This window comes from Ascidiella aspersa, chromosome 4, assembly GCF_963924565.1.
Source record: "Ascidiella aspersa chromosome 4, kaAscAspe10.2, whole genome shotgun sequence".
Lineage (NCBI taxonomy): Eukaryota > Metazoa > Chordata > Ascidiacea > Phlebobranchia > Ascidiidae > Ascidiella > Ascidiella aspersa.
The window spans coordinates 2,070,569-2,088,904 of record NC_139450.1 but is presented as its reverse complement, the minus strand read 5'-3'; the positions used below and the strand labels follow the sequence as shown (position 1 = coordinate 2,088,904).

Sequence of the window (18,336 nt, the reverse complement as noted above, 5' to 3'; positions counted from 1 at the left end):
CGCTGGTCTAGAATCCTACCACAGTTATGAAATCAAGGCACAGAATTTAAGTTAGGGTGCGAGTTAGCGTTTGGGTGTGGGTGGGTGAAGTATTATAATATTCTTTATTTAATACTATTACTTGACCCACCCTACCCCAAACGCTAACCCGCGCCCTAACCCAAATAATGTTTGTTGTGGTAGGATTCTAGACCAGCGCCTATTTCTGTGATAATTAAATGCTTACAAACCCTTTAATTACCAAGTTGTCATCATTAGGTAGGCAGAGCTAAATTATGAGCAAATGACCAATTATTAAACACCTATTTCTGTTGACCTAGCAACTCATTTAAACCATAAATCTGTTTATTATTGTTTTATAAACCAGCAGTCTTCTAACCCAAATGTAACTCTGAAGAGAGCAGCGAGATTTTTTATAAAACCTGTTTATTTTTTGTTGGTCTACCTATTATTACTCAACTTATACACCTTACATAATACCCATGTGATTTTATGTAACTACCACTCTTCTGTCTCACCTGATATCACTTTTTCCCAATGGCTATAAGACAATGCCGTATTTACATGAAAGTAGCTATTTAGAGACAGAAAAGTAGTTTAAATTAATGAATAATCACTAATAGTTGTTTTATATTGTACCTCAGCAAGTTGGCAAATTGCAAATAAGCACTTCATGAGAATTAATTTAATAATATCAACAAAACCATGAAATTAATTTCATAATAGCAAATGCTGAATCCAAATCCCCCAGGTTGGAAAGTAAGGCCTGCGCGGGGGATTTATCCCAAAATTTGCCACTCAGTCGCAGTCATGGCCGAGCATTTTATGTAAAACAAACATAAAATGCGGTCAGCTGCGTAAAATTGCTCAAACGTGCTAAAGTTTTGTCGCGCTAACGATTTTCAGTATATTACTCCATTTTTAGCTGTGCAAATTTTACCAATAACGTTATTACAGCCGCGCAATTTCAAGCTGCAAAATTGTCTCTCCCGTGCCAAATTCAAAGTTTCCAATCTGGCAAATCGCCACCCTAATCAATGTAATGGGTTTATGTGCCTAGGTTTTTACTGAATAAAATTCTCACATTGCATTTTTCCCTTTTTTGCAAATCTTAAAATGTTTGAGATATTAAGTGTTTAGTAAAGTTTCATTCCATTTATTAAGTTAGGTTTCATCGGTTTACCAAATTAATTCCGATTTTGGTTTGTAATTTTCATTGGGGGCAACACAACATACAACTAGCGAATGAGATGTTCTGTTTGTTTCCGATGTTTTAACCAAATTAAACCCTTGATTTTTTATATATAGGTTATATTTAGTTCATTATAAAAAATGCATATAGCTTTGGTTATATTAAAAGAGGTGTCATGAAAGTTCATTAAGTAAAATACGTGTGTTTTTCACACACTTATCTTTTCTTTGCAAGTCTTTTAATAGCCAAGGTTTCAAACAATTATTTTTAAACATCCTAAATTTATGTGGCTGTAGTTTTTCTAACTTTAGGAAAAACTAGATGACATTGTAATAAGGATTATTCTGCAAGTTTATTTTTTACTGTAAAAGCAGTGATAAATGATGTTCAAGGTATTGACTAGTTTTTGATTTTAGATGACTTTTGAAAAGCGTATATTCAAGAACAGTTTTCTTCTGTATGGCAATGAAAGACTTTTAAATTTGCAAAAAAGTGAAATATTTTGCATTTTGTGTACAGGTGCTATCGTATATTTTTGTTTAACTTTCTCTTACACATTTTTCACAATGGAGTTACGTGTGGGAAATAAATATCGTCTTGGGCGTAAAATTGGAAGTGGCTCGTTCGGAGATATTTACTTAGGTAAGTGTTATAGTTGACATGACTTTTTAATGTTTAATTGTAATTTAATTTATCACCTTGAATGATTCTTAAGGTAATAAAAAGTTTTTTTATTTAAAAGGATTTGAAAAATAATGTTACGATATTTGACTAATTATTTATAATGTAAAAAAACAAAAAAATATAACTTATCTCTGTAAATATAAACTCACGGTTTTTACATATTTTGAGATAACAACGCATATAAACAATGGTTGAAACATTGTTTGCAAAATTACTAGAAAAATATAAATATAAAAAAATGCCTAATAAAAACAATCAAGCACAATTTTCTGTAGTTTGCTACAAATCATTAATTTCAGAAAATGGTCGCTTCTAAGTTGCTAGGGTAGGCTGGCATTTTTACAACTTGCCCAGAATTTTGGAGACAAACAAATAGGCCAAATAAATTCTATTGATCTGTGAGTTCTTAAGATCTCAGCACTGGCTGACCATAAGAGGTATAACTCTGATCTGACTGACTCATGTGGACTGGCCTTCTACAAGTGTTTAAAATATTAACTTAAGTGTGTTAGGATGATGCCAGTGCCACAATGCAAATTTAAAAGTATATTAATAAATGTCTAATAGCTGATTGAACAACATTTATTAAGCTTACTATGATTCCATAGTTTTGTTTTTTAAAGTAAATTAAAAGAACTATTTTATAGCCCAAACAGAAAATATAATGTTTTATAACTCATTTTTTGTTTAAATAGAGCTCATAACATCATTCTTTCACTGTTACCAATTTTACTACTTTATGTACTAGTGTAAAATTACTTTAAAAACTTTTTACTGGCCTTAATTATTATAAACCTATACACCAAGCATTTGTTTCATTACGTCTTAAGTCTTAGGTAGCTTTTACCCTGTATGGAATGCGTTTACACCAGCCATGTTTTCAAGCTGTTTCTTTCAAGGGCAAAAATTCAATTAAAATCACAAAATCTCGCTACACTGATATTTTTCAGTAGAGACTAATTTACTGCTGCGCAAATTTCAGCATTAACTTGAAGAAGGGGCTGTTTACCCGACTCGCCCATTTACAGAACTTTAAAATTCGCAGCATTGAACCGGATCTGCAAAATTGCAATACGATTTATCGCTAAAGCTATTTACAGTAGTCCGAATTTTCAAGTTAAGTAAACGGATATCCGAACTCAGTTTCTGCTGTCAGTTTTCCTACCTTTATATACCACCCAAAATTATTTTCATGCTATTGCTTTCCGTAGGGACGAACATTTCGACAGGCGAAGAAGTCGCAATCAAACTGGAGTGTGTGAAAACCAAGCATCCACAGCTTCATATAGAGAGCAAGTTTTACAAAATGATGCAGGGAGGGGGTGAGTGTTTATTACACGTAAAATCACGTTTTCAAGGAATGTATTCAATAATAAATAGAGTTAACATGGGCAAAAATATCCTAACTTTGTGTATATATTACTAAAGTTACGTTTTCTGATAAGGATTAATGATAAACCATTGTGTATTTTGCTTTATAAACATATTTAATGCTAGAAATAGATCAATATTGTAATTAACTGACAAATCGGCAAATATCTTGACTGTTAAATAGAAAAATGTAATATTTTACATGATAATGATATCTATCAAGTAATTCATCAAAAAGGGCTTCAAAATAAACTTTTAAAACTAATTTTTTTCAACATTATATCAAAGCTATGAATTTGTCCTGCTGTTTTTTTTTCCTATTTTACTAAAGTAGTGCCCACTAGATTGGCACCAATATCACCCTAGTAGCAGCCATGTAGCAATGCTATCACTTGCTATCAACTATTTGCCCCTATCCAACATTATTGATCACCCTATTTTTTTTGTTAGTTGGCATCCCAACTGTTAAGTGGTGCGGAGCAGAGGGAGATTACAACGTTCTCGTCATGGAACTGCTCGGCCCTAGTCTCGAAGATCTTTTCAATTTCTGCTCGCGAAAGTTTAGTCTCAAAACGGTTCTGCTTTTAGCTGACCAGCTGGTACATAAAAACTTTTATTTTGTTTTCTTTGTAATTTGTTGTTTTAACTTTTACCTACTTTTTAATTTTGCTTAGAATCTTTAAATTTCCGTCCTTCTAGAAAGAAAATTTTTTTTTTTTTTTTTTTTTTAACTTTATTTAATATAATTTTATACATGAGCTATATTTACAACTAAGGTATTTATTTATTTCCTCCTGGTTAGGGCCTGTTAATCATTAATTTTTCTGTTACGGTTGTACTTAAACATAAATGACTATTTAAATTTAAGATACCTAAATACTTTGGTTTACTGGGAAATTTTCATGTTAATTTTACCCTAAACTGGTTTATTTAAAATTATTTTATATAATACCAACTTAAGGTGTTTTCCTACTTTAGCAATTTTTGTTTAACTAACCTTACCATTCAGTTAATTCTAAGATAATTTTACAGAGATTTGTAGGTTTCTACTAGCTAAAATGATTCCATCCCCTTTCAGAATTTTTTTTTGTTAAACAACTTAAATTCAAGGTATTTTCTTTATAAACGACTAATTTCAACCCAGATTATTTTTCATACCCGTTTACACCGATAAAACCCTATTTTACTTGTAAAAAATAATATTTTCAACCTGCGTTTTTAGTTAGAAACCAGTTAAGCTGATAAAACCTTTTTTACTTCTAAATTTTCAACCTGTTTATAATTTTAACCTGTTTTTTTAGTTATATACCTGTTTACACCGATAAAAAAACTATTTTTCATACAGATAAGCAGAGTGGAATACATCCACAGCAAGAACTTTATTCATCGCGACATCAAACCCGACAACTTTCTCATGGGCCTTGGAAAAAAAGGAAACCTTGTTTACATTATCGACTTCGGACTTGCAAAGAAGTACCGTGATGCTCGGACGCACCAGCACATCCCCTATCGCGAAAACAAAAACCTGACCGGGACGGCCCGATACGCTTCCATAAATACACATCTAGGGATTGGTAAGTGTTTTTTAAGAATTTGTTTGCTTCTATTTTTTCACCTGTAGTTCAAATGCCTTTCTATCAATATAAAGTTTATCATAATGTTTTTTCTTGAATGCCACTTTCATTTACACAGTTTTTTTTACAGTGCAAAACATTGCTTCTCTTGAGATTGAAGATAAGTTAGACAAATATATTGGTTGGTCATTATTACACTCTACCGATGAATTGTTATAAATTTGAGCTGATATTTTTTTTTTATGAAGTTCAGGTTTAAGATTTTGCACTTGCCCTCTCACCAATGGGAGTACAATTGGCTCCAGGCCAACTCTGATTAACCCCCATTCACCTACCGATGGGTGCCCTTAAAAAACGCGTTTGTTTTTTCAGACATATTGGACTTTCTTTTTGAGCTGTGACATTTTTTTGCCCAAGACTAAAGGCTTTTTATTGTGTAAATCACCAACGATTCATGATTGTGCAACTACAAATTAATAAATGAAGTACAATACACATGGCAAAAGTATTATTCTTTCAATTGGTTGGTAAACAATTTAGGCCGAACATACTATAACTATGTAAACACACCAAAATACAACAGCAGGCAAAATCATTGGTGCCAGAATTTTTTGCCAATTTTTTTTGTCTGGGTGAGCTCTGATTGATAGACTCACCCAAGTATTGAGTGCAAATTTTGATTCATAGTCAACCCTTTAAGTTTTTATATAGCGTTTTTTAACAAAGCATCATTCAAAAGCAATGTGCTCAGCATCATTCAAAGCAATGTGTAATTTGATGTAACACTAAGTCGGGTTTATATCAACAAAAAAAATGTTATCAATATTTAATATCGATTAAAAAAAGTATAAAAAAATGTTATCGAACTGTCACGAAAAAGTGCTTTCAGTTGATCTCTAGTTGTGGTAGACAAAACAAACATGTATGTATTTAAAAGATATTATTAACACAAATAATTATTAGGCAATGACAATGCTGCAATTATCAAGCAACTCATACTTACACTACACTGAATTTTAAGCTGTTGGATAACTGTTGAAGGTTTTATAGAGTACAATCTGAAAAGGATTGTTATTTTTTTCCATTGTTAATGTGAATCCTTTTTTTTTATAAAAACTTACAAAATACAGGTTTTTATTTTATTATTTTTGCCTCACAAACCTAAATCTAAACCAAAATTATGTAACATTTTATTAGTATTTTATTTTGTACATGTCATACTTATTCTGTTCTTTGTTTAATGGTTGTTTCTCATCACAATTGGTCATGGCAAATTATAACATATGTGCCCCAGATGCTAACTTGATTTCCAAGAGACTTGAAATGTCAGATACCATTCTACGAAAGACTGAGGTTCTTAAGTGCAGCTAATCACAAGCACATCTAGCTTTAGAGGCATTCATTTGTGACAGGTTAAAGTTAAGCTGATTGAGAATTTTTGATTTGGCCACTACTGCTGTCAAAGGCTAGCAATGCGTTGTTTCCCAGCATTGGTGTTTATAAATTGTGCTACCGTTTCTGTTAGGCTTTAGTTATACATTGACCTTTGCTTATATTTTTGGAAATTATGCTGTATTGCCGTAATGGTGATATAATTAATAACCTGTCAAACAGCATTGCTAAAAACACTTTTAAAATATGAAGCGCACTGGTTGGAGGGTGTAGGACATAAAAATAACATCAAAGCCCATATAGAAGTAGTTATTATTTTGATGTTGAAAATGAATAAAGGGTTATATATTTGAAACTTTCAAAATGATACCTACTGTACCTCTGTATGGGCTTTGATATTTTTATTACGAACTTCAAATTAAAATTACAAATTTGTTTTTGTATTCTGAAATGGTCTGTAGATATTACCTTTATATCCTTTCTAGGTTTAGTTGTTGTGAACCACTGATCTAGCTAAAGTGCAGTGGTGTGTTATCTAGATCTTTTCTTATCTGATTAAATTATTTGCCCATCTGATCAATACTTGCTGGGCACTTCAAGGCAGAAAATCAATAAAGCCAGGTGCAAATAAAATTTCCCTCTTCCCAAAATACATCATCCTTAGACAAATTAATGTTAAAGTCATGTTTTTATGCTTGAAGTGGCCCTTGCAATTGCCTAGCCACAGATACCATGTGATTGCCAGTTGCCTAAAAGCCTGTTCACCACTCCTTAAGGTTAGGAATTTATGTGACTGTGTTGCTGCCAAATTAAATCAATACTTCAACTACAGTTCTTTGATTTATAAAACTACAATCTGTTATTTGTTAGTGGTTTTGTCTTTGCAATGAAATGAATCCCACTGTTGTTAGGTGTTCGTTAAGAGTTAAGACTACAATTTCCCAAGGGTTAGCTGACTTTATTGGTTGTAAAACATATCTTGTTTTTAAATGGCTGTTGGTTTAAAGCTGCTAGAAAGATAAAATAAAGCTTCTTGTGGTACAGTAGAATATTAAAAAGTACAATTGCTTTTTGTAATCTTAGAGTTGCCACAAATTCTTTGAATCTTTAAAACTGTTAGAATGTCCGTGAATGGTTTTACTCATTAAAAGTCTTCGAAAAACCCGATGTTTTTCCATGGTCTTTAAATTTATTTCATGTCCAGCTTAAATTATGTGTTTAGCAAGTGCCTTAAAAAAGTTATTTTTCAACTATTTTTAATTGTGTTGTCTGTGCCATTTATGCTGTTTTGTTTTTTATTTATATTCGTGAACATTTAGCGATCTAATTAAAGGTCTTCAAACAGATTTTTGTTGAAAAGTCCTGGTAAAGTTAAGTGGCAACCCTGAAATCATCTCATGGGATGCTATTGGTGTATTATTAATGATAAATATTTTACGATTAGAAAGTCGAACCACTAATTGTTAAATCAATAAGATAGGAAATCTCTAGTTGTGTGATTGGAAGATATTGTAACCTACATTTAAATGGCCGACCAGCAAGCTCCAATTTTAAAAATAAAAATGGAACATAATATATAAACAGAGGAATCAGGTGGCACTGTATTAAGACAAATTGTATTTGATTCTCGACAAGCTTTCGCACAACCGTGCTTCATCAGGTCAAAGTAGAAATGAAAACAATTAAAATGCACGTAAATGCACGTAAAAGCGCAAACGCAAGTAAAATGCGACAAGAATTGTGACGTCTAACATATCCACAGGCACATGCTCGCAAAAGCGTGTTACTGACGCAAAAACAATTATACTATGTGCGCTTCAAGTCACGAAGGGTGTAGTACAGCCTGCTATGAGGTGTAGTGTGACATAAAGCCCAAATCCCGATTGAGTCCGACATTGATGGCATCGAACTTTTTAATTATGTTTTGTTCGACTGTGAGCCTCTCTTGGGTGCCGAATTGTTTTCGCGTCAGTAACACGCTTTTGCGAGCATGTGCCTGGGGATATGTTAAACGCCACCATTCTTATCGCCTTTTACTTGCGTTTGCGCATTTACGTGCGTTTCAATTGCTTTCATTTATACTTTGACCTGATGAAGCACGGTTGTGCGAAAGCTTGTGTTATAAACAAGTCATAAACAAGTCATTGTCAAGTCCATCACTTGTAAATAACTCAATTCCAAGTCAAGTCTTTTAAAAAAAATCAAGTTTCAGTCAAGTCATTATTGTAGCACTCCAAGTCGAGTCATTGATATAAAAATCAACCTTTAAAGTATTAAAGTGGATAAATGTGACATATTATTGGCAATACGTCAAATAAAATGTAACAATAACCCAACAGATAGCAAGCTAGTTTTACATGCAAAAAAATTAGACAATTAAAGATGTTGGAAAATACGCTACACATATATATAACCTTTGATTCAATAAATATTCAATTTCAATCTTATTTACCTCATCCACTTTAAGTTATTTGTTCAAAAGATTTTAGTAAAGTCATAGCCAAGTCAAGTCAATTAAGGTCATTTAAAAACTGTGACTATTGCACATGTGAGGTACATGTTACGAACTTAATTCATTACAACACTGATAACCACATCATTAGAGACAGCACAGCTTTGTTATATTAATACACTGCTGTAGCATTAAACGTTATAATGGCATTTGCTGGCAACTCCATGATGTGAAAGTGGAAGCCCTAGATTCTGTTGTTACCAAATATAGAAAACCTTTTTATGACCAATGCCTTTTCGCTTTAAGTTGCCCCAACCACACATATATAACACTTTCTGTAGTATTTTGTCGTTGAAACTAAAACTACAATATTAAACTTAAAAGAACTAGTTTTAACCCAATTTAGTGTAAATTTTTTTTTCTAATTTAAAAAAAAATAAAATGATTAGCTCTACTCCTAAAAAGGAATTCTAAAAGGAATTGTTAGGGCTGTACGATTTTTACAGATCAAATGTAATACCAACACTGTCATAATAATGTCATTTCTTAAAAAAATATTTTTTTTCATGTTTTATATCATTTTAATGGCAAATTTTGGCCTAATTGCCTGGAAACTATTGTCATTGGATCATAGCAATGACATCATTTAGTATCAGATTGGAATGTGGCACTTTTCACTCAAAGTATGTATTAGTTTTTTTAACAATACAGGTCAAGTCATCTCTTCTATATACCAATGCATTTTTAACATTGTCCACTATTTTATATTTGTCAAACAGAGCAAAGTCGTCGCGATGATCTTGAGTCTCTCGGCTACATTCTCATGTACTTTAACCTCGGAACACTTCCCTGGCAAGGACTCAAGGCAGCGACGAAACGACAAAAGTACGAGCGAATCAGCGAGAAAAAGATGTCGACCGCTATAGAGGCGCTCTGCAAAGGACACCCATGTGAGTTTGCATTATACGCCCTGATTACGACCGAATACCCTAAGAATCATTACCACTGCGATTGTAGATACCACCAAGTCTAGAGTTTACATGGTTTACCTTATAATGTTTACGTGGTTAACATTTATGAAACAAGTTAATCTTGGTTAGATGCGATTTTGTTTGCTTAGACAAAAACGTGATGAAGTCCAAAATTTATTTTTATCGTATCGGACAAGTACCGATACTAAAACATTTAGTATCGTCTCCTAACCAGGTTTTTAGGGAATCACCAATCAGTAAAAAAACAAAAATAAAAACAGCTATTTACCTTGTTATTTTGTGTTTAGTACCACTGACCAAATTTATGCTTGTTTATACAAGTGTTTTTTGTTAGAAAAATACAGCTATTTACCTTGTTAACTTTACCAATGTTTCCCGTTCATTTAGCGGAGTTCGCGACGTACCTTAACTACTGCCGTTCGCTGCGTTTCGATGACAAGCCTGACTACTCCTACCTTCGCCAGCTTTTCCGCAACCTCTTCCACAGACAGGGATTCACTTACGACTACGTATTCGACTGGAACATGCTCAAATTTGTAAGTGGGGAGAGTTTTATCCTTGTATATATTGGCCTGTTGACTGTTGCGATGCGCCCAGGGTTTAAGAAATTGTTGTCTTAAAAATAGTGGTTTTCTTTTCCGGTATTTTTGATGCAAGACCGCTGATTAAACAACAAAGTCAAGAACAAGCCTTTTCTTTTAACCAACAAAAATAGATTTTGTTGTTTGATTAAGCTATAAAAATAGACTTTAATGTCATTTTTTTAATTTAAGCAGAATAAGTAGTTTTACTGTTTTAAATTTGACCTCATGTTTAAAAAAAACGAGAAATAAATATGTATATGTTGAAAAGTGGCGTAAAACATTTATACACAAGAAGAGTGTACAATTGGATCTGGCCATTGCAGAAGTCGTACTGACCAAGCGACCAACGACAACGTCACACATATAGTATAGTAATTCAGAAGCCTTTTGGTTGTTAGTTATCCTTTAAACCAGCCTTTCTTAAACTGGGGTAAACTTACCCCAGGGGGTAAATTTTCTCGTTTTAGGGGGTAAATGAGCTATCAATCAAAATATCCACATCAGCTGACAGGACAGAAAAATTGTGCAAGCCGTAGGTATTGGTGGCCTACTTTCCTAGTTCAGATTAATTCCTAATTCGAAGTTAGCCTATAGTAGCCTATTAATTCTTTATTATCTAGTGTCAGTAACATTATTTTTCGCGATGATAGCTATTTTATTTAATTGGCAACATCCTTATCTCTTAGTAACTTCATTGTTTCATCATAATGTTGGGGGTAAATCTGATATTCATCTTTGTTAAAAGGGTAAAGCATACAAAAAAGGTTAAGAACCCCTGCTTTAAACTAAATGAAGGCTCGGTGTACATCTTGAAATATTTTTCATGTTATCAACGCAAGAAAATATATTGAAACTGGCACTATGCAATTAAATACACATTGATTTTTCGCTGCCAGGCATTTTAATGCAATAGGTCGCGAAAATATTTTATTCTGCCAAGAAGTCTGGGTAAAAATAGATTTCGGTGAGATTCGAACTTTCGACCTCGACCATTGCGGAAATGGTGCTCTTATGAATCCTGTACGTAAGTGTAAAGTCTTCTGAGGGTAACTAAAGGTCTCAATGTTAACAACCGAACTTTCAGGAACTTTTTATACACGTATAATGCTGGCAGTGTTGTAAACCAAGTCCCAGTCAAATCATTTGTAAAACAACTTAAGTCCAAGCCAAGTGTTTTTGAATAAATAACAAGTCAAGTCCCAGTCCAAGTCATCAGTTGCGCAAGTCAGGTCCCAGTTAAGTCATAACGCTTCATTTTAACCCAACGCTTCATTTTAACCCCTTTTCCCAAATGACTTAAGTCAAGTCAAGTCGTTTGAAAACAGTGACTTAAGTGCACTTAAGTCAAGTCATTGACTTAAGTCATTACAACACCGAATGCTGGTATGAAAGTATTTTCCATGACCGACGTAGCAGAAAGTACTTTTACTGTCTGACTTCTAATTAGTGTTTTTAAAGCAGATTTATAGAATGTCGTTGAAAGTCACTTTTTGCGTGTTTGCAAATAGGGATGTCTGATGCTAAGTGATGTCATTGCTATGCCCAAATAAGTAAATTAATAAAATTTGAAAAGTACAAAGCTTATTTTTTTCAGGTGTTTGCTTTTTAAGTGGTTCAGTTTACTAAAAACGTTAAGAGATTAGGTTTGCTAACACTAAGCATCGGTTATCGGCTCCGATTCAATATTATGGGACATTTCTGAATGCAAATTTAATTTTCCGATATATTTTTTTAAAATCCCATTGTTACCTCTAGTCCCGTGGTCGGCAAACGCCAAAGGAACTTAAATATCCTTATTTTGAGAAGCTGGTAAGAATATAGGAATTGGTAATTATGTTATACCAGTGTAATTTAAGAAAAAAACGTAAAGGCCTAAAAGTTTTATTGAAATGAGCCGCGGGCTGGCTTAAACTAAATTGTTTGGCTCGCCGGACGCCGCTCGTGGGTTTCAGTAAGTTCAATAATTCTTAGATGGGAGCATCTCTTTGCGGCAAAACTAGCATAAAGTTCGTATTGAAAGTTGTAATAAATTTCCTTTCCTGAACTTTTGCTGTTTTTTCAAGGCCGGTCCACGACAAAATTTTACTTTTAAACCGGTCCGCAGTGCAAAAAAGGTTGCCGACCCCCGCTCTAGTCTAGGCACACGTACGCAAATGTAACCAGTAACAAACAATCTAATTCATACAGAAAAATGCACAAATTTCGAATTCCTGCTTTGCCTGTAAACTGATTTAAAATATGTCTAATTTATTTGCGTTCAATCCCAGGGAAATCGTTCGACGAACGAAGAAAAAGAAAGAAAAGAAAATCGAACTTCGTCCCAGGGAAGGATGGCAAGCGCTACACAGAAAGGTAAACACCCTTACTGTGACGTGTACAACGTTTGTGACGTCACACTGTGCCTACCACTTCCTTGAGTACGCACGTGCTAAGCAAAACAAAGTTAACGCATTTGTCGTTTTTCAGGCTAAAGAAGTGTTTTTAAACTTTCTTTAGTTTACGGCATAGTAAATAAATTCAAAAAATATTAGCGACAATGTTTATATAAAACAACAATTTTGCAACTTGTCAATATATGGCAAGGGAATAAGTAAATACCCAAATAATACAACCAGTTTTCTAATGGATAGTCTAATGGGTACAAATCGGTTATTTTCTTAAAGTAATGAAAAGTTAGGTTGTACACAGTTTGATAGAAATCAGATTGTATTCAAATCTTGACAAGCTTTCGTCGGTATTTGCCTTCCTACTTTGACCAGATGAAGCTCGAACTTGTGCGAAAGCTTGTCGAAGATTGTACTGCAGTTTGTCGTTGAACAGTGCCACCTTATTTCCATATTTAGAATCGGACAAACACGGATACAAACAAAGATTGATTTTAATATGTTGTTGCTACAATTTAAATGTGTTTTCAACTTTGACCGCATATAAACTAACTATGTGCTGAAAAATAATGGCGGCGAATTCTAACGAATTATAAAACTTGATTAACTAGAACAGTCGGAATTAAATATAATTCGGATTGTGGGAGCATTTTGGTTGAAAACGAAATGCACAGGCCCATACATTTCTAAGCGTGGCTTTGTTTGGACGTTCCACTAAAACAATATGCAATCCTGACGTCACAATAGATGTTGTCCAGAGTAATCATAAAAGCCCAATCAGGTGCAACACAGCATGACAGGGTTGCCACAAAGAATTTGAATTGATTTGTATAATAACAAGCAGGAAGTCGAACCGAACCTGTTTTGAGCGATTTTTTCCGAACCATTTTTTTGTGAGATTTTAAGGAGCCGAACAGGAACTGAACCAAATGTTTTGAAGAACCTGAACCTTAACCTGAACCTTACCCGATCCAGTTGAAAAGCGTTTCACTCCAGCATGACGTCACAAGTTGTATTTGTGCAGAATCAAGTTATGCCATGTTCAAAATATTATGAAAAAAAAATATTTCTATAATAAAACGTTGCATTTTAATTTTTGAGATATTTGAATAATGAACTGCTTGCTTTTTAAACGTCATGAAGCTTAGGTTTAATACGAGTTAAAATTCAAACTATTTTATAATTTTATTGACCAACACTTTTAGTTTTAACGCAACTTATTGTATCCGAATCGGAACTTTTTGAATCGGGTTTTAAATAACAATGGTCGACCTGGAGCTGAAACTGAACTTTTAAATTGCTCCTAACCGAAACCGGAACTGAACCGGATTCCGAAAAAATCCTTGAACCTGAGCCTGAACCTGAACCGGAAAAGTCAAACGGTTCGACCTCTTGTAAAAAGTCTAAAAATCTTACGACTTAAGACTTAGTCAAGTCTATTCAATTTATTTTAAAACAGTGACTTAAGTAACTAAGTCATTACAACACTGGCCCTATCCTACCTTAATTCTATCTTAGCCTAGTGTACAGTTACGTCACAATGCTTTATTGTTGCAGACTCGGCGGCGACCCCCACCCGCCCCCTATCGAGGGTTGAGCGTGAACAGAGGGTGAGTTCCCGACTTCACCGGGGTTCTGGGGCCAACATGACCCACGACTTCGCGCGACAGCCCCAGGTAAGAACAGCGCCATTGTTTGACCTTTGTGACGTTTGAAAACGCGATTGTCCGCAATTTGTGAACACGAAATCTAGATTACGGAGCTTTTCGTTTCAGTTTCACATTTCTTGAACTGAAAACTGCAGGTTTCTTAAGTCTACCTGTTTATGGTTTACGTTGTCATCTTTAAAAACCCTGCTTTAAATTAAAGCTGTAAATTTTAGGGAAAATTTGAGTAGGGTAAACAAAGTGTAATTTATTGCATTAAGGTATATATGTAAAATCGTTAAGTGCATGAAAATTTTTTATTGAAAATAAAACTCTGGTGCCGTAGTTTGCCCAAGTCTAGTCTTACGTTTGGTTAAAAATGCGTTATTTGTAAACACACAACAAGACCTACAAATCAAAAATACCTAAAGCAGAAAAATCTATAATACCACAGCATTAAGGCCAATGGCATAATAAACCAAAAACACAAAAATATCCATGAAAGAGTAAAACATAAATCTGTCGGAACTCGGAACAAGGCCTAAATGGCCAAAATAACGCCTGAAACTGTAGGGAAAGGGTATGTGACGATCAGGAGGCATCGGTCTGGCGTCAACCATTTTGTTGTCCATTTTGTTGTCGACGTTTGGGGGCCATAGTTTTAACGGCGCAGTTGTGTTAGGGTTTAAAATTATTATATTGTGTGGTTCGTACACCGAAAGCCATCGCAGACTCACCGAATCTGTCGATCTATGATGCAAGCAGGGCAGGCTAGAAAACAACTAGCTTGCAGTGAGGTTCGAACTCACGACCTCCGGTCAAGCCGGGTTGTTCTACCAACTGCTACACAGGCTCAGAGAAAGGCTAGATCACAGGTGTTGAACACATATGTGTGTATCTTGCATTAAATCATTTGATTAGGATTGAAATTATTATTGAAGTTCGGTAAAGCCAGTGGTTCATGGTTAGGTATAAAGATGTACATTGTACAGGTCTTATTTCGACTGTTTATTCCAATTTAGGCGTTATGTTATTACGACTATTAGCTATCAGGCTGGCAGAATCTTGCCAGCCTTCTGGTGACAAGCATTTTTGGCGAAAATTCTTCGGTTTTTGGTCGCGGCCCTAAACTTAAATGATGTGTTCGCCTAAGGAATGTATGAGCCTTGCCATGTTTTGGCGATAAACAAAGCTATTAATAAGTAAATTAGACAACAAAACGTAGCGCCGAAGGCGCAAAAAGTTTTGTTACATTAAGTCATTAACATATACATGTCTGCTTTTCTTGCTTTAAAAGTGTTACATAGATAGCTGTTTTCAGGCAAACTTGTGTGAAAATGTGCTGCTCAAAACCAGATTGAAAAGCACGGAAAAATATTTTTTGGATACATTTCCAATTTATATTGCTCGAAATAATGATATTTATAATAAAATTTAATAGAAATGGTGGCAGTCACAGTGTAACATGCCACATAGTATGCATATTACCTTTGGGATAGATGTTGAAAACAAAGACATATAAACCTAGCAAAACCAGCGCGCGAAAATGTTTTGCATTTGCGTAATTAAACAACCAAAAATATACTTTAGGCCTTAGGGGGAGAAGCATAGCCTGGTACATCCTTAATATGCTGATGCGAATGTTATACCTGTACATTTAACAGGAATGGGGAATTCAACTCAATATACAGGAAATCAACCCAATATAGAAGTACTTGCCAATTCAAAGTAAAACTGCCAACACGTAACAATTGTATTATCAAAAGTGTGTACTTTTTAAAATAATAGACAGTCTATATGCCTTACACTGGCTTTTTCTCACTAAACAACGTGCTTCACACTACCGTAACTTTTTTCAAAATAACACAACAAAATGAATTTCTGCCAATTGTAGTGTGTAATGTTATTACATATTTCCGCTGTTCAAAAAAAGATGTGATTAAATATGTGTGGAAACAACCACACGGTATTTTGTAAATTGGAAGTTGGAAAAAAGCTTTTCAAAAATTTTGAAATTTTTTTTGCACCAATTTCTTCGGTTTTCTGGCTGATTCTTCGGCCGTAGTTGCCAAGTCGCCAGCACTTGCCATACTGTTAGCTATCAGTCCTATTTAAAAAAAAGTGTTTAAGCATAACTGATGATGCATTTTGCGTAACTATAGTATTCTGCTCCTTTTGAATAAAGTTGTTTTAGATATTTTTTTATAAACTTTGGTTTTGTTTGGCTTTTTCGGTCTAATCCGAAGTGCGTTATATTCCGACGCTGATATTTCGACCTTTTGGCTGAACTTTTCTCTTTGATTTATTTCTTGCGTTTGTCCTTTGTGTGTTTTCCATTTATTGTACGAGCGTTCGGTGTAAATCATCCTGACAAAGGCGACTTGCACAGGTTGCCCAAACGTTGGTTAAGAATTAATACCAGAGGAGTTGTTCTTTTATTTATATTATTTCTAAGATGTTTTATTCCGACGCGCATAATGTTCTTGTTTCAATCTTTCTTATGGCTGGAGTTTTTTCATTGATTTATTACTTGCTTTTGTGCGTATTCAGGCTGATAGTGGATCATCTTTTTTATATAACCTCTGTGTTTCTGTTTTGGTCTTATTCCGGAGTGTGTTTCATTCTGAAGTTTACCATTTAGGCCTTATTTCCAAGTATTTAGGTCTTAAGATTTAGACGTTATTACGACTAATAGGTATTATTCCTATTTTGGTCTTACTCCGACGTCGATGTTCTCTTATGGCAGTGATCGGCAAGCTGTGGGCCGCAGAACCATTTTTAGTGGGTCGCGAGTTACTTTTCATAGCTTAGTGTTATAATGTAGTTGTGGGCCGCGTGATAGTCTTACATTCATTGAACTTTGTTTTAAAAGTTTGTGTGGATACGAATTTTTATATTTCGTCAGCGTGATTTAGACCCACGTACCAAATGTGGTCCTGAGAGCCAGTAGAGCTATATTTTTTGCCAACTTTAATTATATATAAACGCAAAATTGTTCGCGCTACGCACGTATATTATTCTTTTGTAGTATGTTTTACATTATGACATGGCAGTTTTTTTCTGCATCAAGGCGCCGTGTAATACTTCACCTTAAAATCAAATATCCTGAATCCGCCACTGTTTTCGTAGTGGTTTTACGTAGTGGGCCTTTAATAGCTAGGAAAAGAGTGCTTTGGGCCGCGACAAATAAAGTTTGCCGACCACTGTCTTATGGCTTCCTTTATTGATTTATTTCTTGCTTTTGCAGGCTGACAGTGGTTCATCATGGAGGCGAGATTCGCAACAAACTCAAGACGAGAAACCGCATTCAAGGTTTCGGACGAAATAGTCTGTCGACTGCGTCGTAGTGTTTTTTATGTATTTATAACGAGAAAACTGTGGCATGTCACATCACAGTCTACTTAGATGCCCTCGCGAATAGGAATTGTACATTAATCGACGACTGGTGAATTTTAGATGAATTTTTGTCCTCCCCGTTTTTTTAAGTTAATTTTTCCGAATCCAGCTATTTTGTAAGTTTAAACGTCGCTCTTTAGGCCTAATTAAATAACCATAACATCCGTTTTTTCCAATCATTTCTTTAATTTTTTTGAAGACCTACATTTCATTTCACCTCCTTTATGTTGTTGTTAACTTGGCGAACTTTTTAGTCCTCAAAATCCCCTGATCCGCAACCCTTTAAACCAGTGTAGGTTGGCAATTTGTATTTGCACTTGTATTTTTATGTGATTTCACGTTGTATATGATTATCTCCTCTTTTTTTCGCCAAAAAGTATTTGACAAAACACTTTTTTTACCTGAAAATATTAGAGCATAAAATAAATTAGACAAAAACATTTTCGCGAAACTTTGGTTTCATTTTGTTTAGTGCTAAATGTTTAATGTTAAGTATTTAGTTTGCTAGGGTATGTGATATACGGAAAGTTTATAGGTTAAACTTTTGACAATAAATACATAAAATTCGTTTTTGATAGTCCTCGAAATTTAAAATTTATTATTTTTGTCGACTAACTGGTTTCGATACTACCGCTAAATTTTGCCATGCTACAGTGCCGGGTCAGACAT

General features: G+C 34.3%; 1 protein-coding gene across 1 annotated transcript; it reads left to right on the top strand.

Annotated features, from left to right (window-relative positions):
- The first annotated feature begins 1,717 nt into the window (after positions 1-1,717).
- Positions 1,718-18,101, top strand: LOC146146606 (casein kinase I-like). The gene is made up of 9 exons (XM_083387564.1): positions 1,718-1,834; positions 3,088-3,204; positions 3,698-3,846; positions 4,593-4,821; positions 9,445-9,615; positions 10,045-10,193; positions 12,509-12,593; positions 14,183-14,301; positions 17,519-18,101. Exons 1-9 carry the CDS (start codon positions 1,759-1,761, stop codon positions 17,597-17,599), a joined length of 1,176 nt encoding a protein of 391 aa, XP_083243690.1. The 5' UTR covers positions 1,718-1,758; the 3' UTR covers positions 17,600-18,101.
- Positions 18,102-18,336: the final 235 nt, after the last annotated feature.